This window comes from Nematolebias whitei, chromosome 5 (genome assembly GCF_014905685.2).
Source record: "Nematolebias whitei isolate Nwh7 chromosome 5, NemWhi1, whole genome shotgun sequence".
In the NCBI taxonomy this organism is placed as follows: Eukaryota; Metazoa; Chordata; class Actinopteri; order Cyprinodontiformes; family Rivulidae; genus Nematolebias; species Nematolebias whitei.
This window is the reverse complement of record NC_056502.1, coordinates 11,141,895-11,146,574: the sequence shown is the minus strand read 5'-3', so window position 1 is coordinate 11,146,574 and position 4,680 is coordinate 11,141,895. Positions and strand designations below refer to the sequence as shown.

The 4,680-nt window shown below is 39.5% G+C and overlaps 1 protein-coding gene across 1 annotated transcript in view; it reads left to right on the top strand.

Moving 5' to 3' along the window:
- Positions 1 to 1,843, top strand: part of rspo1 (R-spondin 1) — a 26,933-nt gene extending 25,090 nt beyond the window's left edge. Inside the window, exon 5 of the mRNA XM_037676570.1 lies at positions 1,779 to 1,843. Within this exon, the coding sequence (XP_037532498.1) occupies positions 1,779 to 1,843 (65 nt within the window). The remainder of the gene's footprint in view (positions 1 to 1,778) is intronic.
- Positions 1,844 to 4,680: the final 2,837 nt, after the last annotated feature.

The following is a 4,680-nucleotide window of genomic DNA, read 5'->3' as shown; positions in this document are numbered from 1 at the left end:
TTAGTGCTAAGCACTTTGATAACAGTCTATCTGTTTTAAATTGTGCTCTATAAATAAATATGACTTGACTTGACTCCAAGAAATAGCAATTATTTTTACGCTGGATGCCCTTCCTGACCCAACCACAGCCCTCTGCATGGTGGAGCAGAGAGTTGCCGTCTAGACTGCACGAGGGAGCAGATGGCGGGGGTTAATAGCCTTGCTCAAGGGCCCAGAATGGGCCAAATGAGGGTGGAGGCAGGTGTGGGTACTTCACTTTTACCACCCACATTTTTAATGCTGTCGGTCCAGGGGGTCGAACCAACGACCTTCCGATCGCAGGCTCGCCTTCTCCAACCTCTGCACCACTACTCCCCCATCCCCAGTGATGTATGTACAGATGTATAATAACTTTTGGATGGTTGAGACCACCGAGGTCTGTATCTGAGTTACCAACAGTAGCTGGCAGCGTTCATCATGGACCCTCACTCCCAGCTGTGTGGCTTCCAGCTCTGTCACGGTTAACGTCTGCAGATACCCCGTCAATATCCCCACTGATCCTTGATAAACTCCATGTCCACAGCTCTACAAACATCCTCTCTCTGTGGCTGCAGATCTGAGGGGTAGATTCTGGAAATCCACAAAGAGAAAATGTCATCTCCGATTCAAAACCAGTGCACATCAGCTCTGGCAGCCTGGCACCAGATATCTGTAAAAACAGCAAAATAACAGAGCTCATGTCTGGACGTGCCAAAACTCTGCACAAACGGACAAGTCTGTATCTAATAAAACTTCAAAGATTTGTCACTTGAAACTGTGACATTTTGATGGTGTGCTGAGAAAGAACTGTCACTTCAGTCTGCCAACATGGGCTGACTGATCCGTGACAGGCCCAGACTGGTTCTCAGCTGACTGCCTGCTGGGCTCCATCTGCAAAAAGAAGCAGAGCAAATGGTTTTCAGAGTGAAGTTAACACGTTGTGACATTTTGAACAAAATTTAGCATCTCTTCTCTTTTAATGCAATTAAACAAAACCTGCTTCAGACTTGAGAAAACAACAGAAATGTTTGCTAAAGAGAATAAACATTTTATTTTAAGAATGGCTTGATCTGTACTGCCCCCTTTTGGAGTTACCAGGAGTTGCAGGAAGTTTTATTTTTGTGGTGTGAAAATTCTGAAATGTAAACTGATTAAATACCATTTTTAAGATATTTGTTTTAAATGAGCATTTGTGGTGAGGATTCCAGCAGTCCAGAGATTGAATTATTAAAAGATTTAAAGAGCATGCACACATCAAGTCCTTGATACAAAGTGCATTTTATGTGTTTAATAACAAGTTTAGTGCAACTTAATTCAAAACTGCAAAAAAAAAAAAAACAACTGCATGTAAAATAACATTTTGCATTCAAACCCATCGATTGAAACTAACTATTGTGCCATTTGCAATTTTAATATCAATATACTACTAATTATGTTTTATTAAGTGTCACTTGGGTTCAAGCGCTGAATAAATAATCTAAGACAAAAATTCATGATTTTGAAGCAGAGCAGCTTTGTCAAAAAATTGTTTTGCATCAGTTTGTGTAAGAAGGCTGAGGCAGACAGCAAAATTATGGTTCAATGAAAAGGAAGATGTAGGCGAGAAGGTCAAATTATTTGTTATTGTGGAAAATAAAGTTTGACAGTTTTAAAACATGCATGTTAGGCTGATTGGTGACTCTAAATTGTCCCTAGGTGTGAGTGAGAGAGTGAATGGTTGTTTGTCTTGTTTGTATCTATGTGTCTGTGATGGACTGCAGAACTGAGGGTGTCCCCTGCCTTTCGCACAGTGAAGGCTTCACATGGGCACCAGTCACCCCCGTGACCCGAAAAGGAAGAGGCGGGTAAAAGATAATGGATGAATGGAAGTTTGACAGTTTTATAATGTTTGGGGCTTTTTGTCATATGCATGCAAATAAAGTAATTGTCCACAAGAGGGAAACATTAACAAATAAAAACACCGACCTTCTCCACACTAAACTAACCAGACATTCCTAACAAGGATTATAAAATGTTTTATAATTTTTCATCCTTTTGTTACTTTTACATTGAACAGAGCCTCAAGACAAATTTAAAGCAAAAACAAAACCAAAAAAGTGTGTGATACTTTAAACTACAGGAGTCTTTACAGCGAAAGTTCGTTGAAAATGTTATTTCATGAAAGAAGAGGAAGCAAAAGTAAGAAAAAAGTTAAACAAATAAATAAACATATAAATAAATACAAAGCTGCTGACATTTATTTTCCGTGTATTGAGATGTTACCTCATTTTTTTTTCCTTTCTCAGTTTTTTTTAAACGTTTTTGTTGTTAAATGTTGACAGCTGCATTCATTTAGATAATTTTACATTTTATTTTAGATGATTTATAGCAACAACAAAAAAAAGTAGGGAAGTAAGCATAAAACTGGAAGAATGTTAAAATGAACGGAGCAACAAATGACATATTCAAGGTATGAAAGTGGTTTTAATGATGAGAATACAACAGGTTTTTATTTTTTCCAAGCAAATTTTCACAAGTTACAGATTTTTAGTAAATAGCTGATACATCAGCTGCATTTACTCTTTTTCTTTACATTAGCAGATGAACATCGTCTTGTTTTGGATTTTATTGCTCTCTGATGTTGGGCCATGATCAGATACGGATTTCACAACAAAATGAAGACAGTTTCATTTGTTTAGCTGGCATTTAAATCACATCTGATCATTTTTTGAAACTTTTGACATGCCAAGTGTCTTATTTCCAACCAACTGCTCCAGTTGAGCCACCCATGCAGCTGCCAGGAGAAAGTTGCTCCAAGGCAAAGAGCTGTGCAGCTGTTGAAGGACGAATTTGACACCAACTGAGAAAAAGTGCACGATCAGCAGCTTTTCATTGCTGTTTTCTTTGCACCCTCAGTTCACCTCTCCTTCCTGAAGCTGTACAAATCCTCCAGAAGAAATGTTTGCAGAGACTAATAATCAACAGCTTCTTCATCTCCTGTCAGCAGCTTTTGTCGTCCATCTTTCACCGTCCTCCTGTCCGTCCTCAGTGTTGACTCGGGTTTGACCGAGTCTTTTCAAGCACAACCCTAAAGAATCACTGAACTGTGACTGACTGATTGTTGAGTTTGTTACAGGTTGTCTTTCTCTTCATTTTGCATGTTAGAAATCAGCGCATTTCCCATCCCTCCATTACTGAAACACAGAGTTTTAGACAAAACTTTATTTAAAAATCAGCTAAAGCTTCAAAAATAAATTTTTAGTCAGGGAACAGATATCACCTCACCTCATTTAAAGCTTAAGCTTTAAATGAAGGAGCCTGTCATCGCGTACAAAAAGACTAAAGGACTGCTATTATCCACAAGCCATCAGATTACTGAACTCTTGATAAATAACACTGAACAAGTGGGAATAACTAACTAATAAGTTAGAATCAGAATCAGAATAAGCTTTATTATCATTGTACAGGGAATACAACGAGAATGTGTCCGTACAGTCGTCCCAAAAATGGGCGGAGTACACGTAGCTGCTGCTATAAGCGCAGAATACCTTTTTTTAAGTAGAAAAAGGGACAAAGCCATTATGAGAGGGTAGTTGCATTACAAAAAATATCTCTTCACACCTTGTCCTAACAGGGCACGATTTAAGACATCAAAAAATGTGTCCAGCAAGCACATTTATGACGACGAGGCGATCGATGAAGCACTAAACAGATAGTCCATTGTCCTGATAAGATGAGATGATGGTCAGCCGGCACAGTTCTGATAAGCCTCCACAGAGGGCGGGGGTGGGTGGGGGTTTGCGATAGACAAAGCTTTTCCTTGGTTTACACAGTTCCCAGGAGAAATTGGTAAGTCGGCTTGTTTCGAGGCCAACCAGGGGAGTCAGATTCATATAATCCACAATTGTTGATTTATTCAGGCAGACTGTTTTTCCTGGTCAGCCTTGAGTCTGTAATGATACTTCCAAGGTTCAAAATGGCCAGATTAGGGTGCATATACTGGTCCGTGCTAACGAGCCTCTTCAAGGTTGTTTTCATGCTAACGAGTCCCAAAGCCGCAGTTGGCCTGCGATTCAAATAACTTCCAACTTACGGTTTAGCTCGTAAATCAGCTGATTTTGAGTCCTCAAAGCACGAACTGACCTTCACATAGACAGCAGCCTGACATGGGCCAAATTAGCTGCGGCCGTCTTCTTTGTATGTTGATAAACCAGGATCCAGACTATTACAAAAACAGGAAACCTGTTATCATAACTCCAATAATATGCAATTTTGGCATCCTCGATCAACAGCAAAGATAGACACATCACCCCCAGAGATATATCCAGCTGCATGCATGTCGTCTGAGCAGACATAAGGGTTCTCCAGGACCCTGTCGCTTTGTTGAAAAGATTTTGTTATTTGCGTCGAAAGTGTCAGATCCAAAACAGTAGTTTTCATTTTGGAAGAAAAATAGGAGCTGCTCCGATACACAGACAGAGTGCAAAAAAGCAGGAGGAGAACAGGGAGAGGGAAGAAACGCGTGCGTCTCGTCACAGAGCCAGTGACGGAGAGATAAAAAAAGTCAACCTCATAGTCACTACCTGTGCAATAATCTGTCACAACCCATGTAGTATATGTTGATTATGTGCAGTGAATATATATATATATATATATATATATATATATATATATATATATATA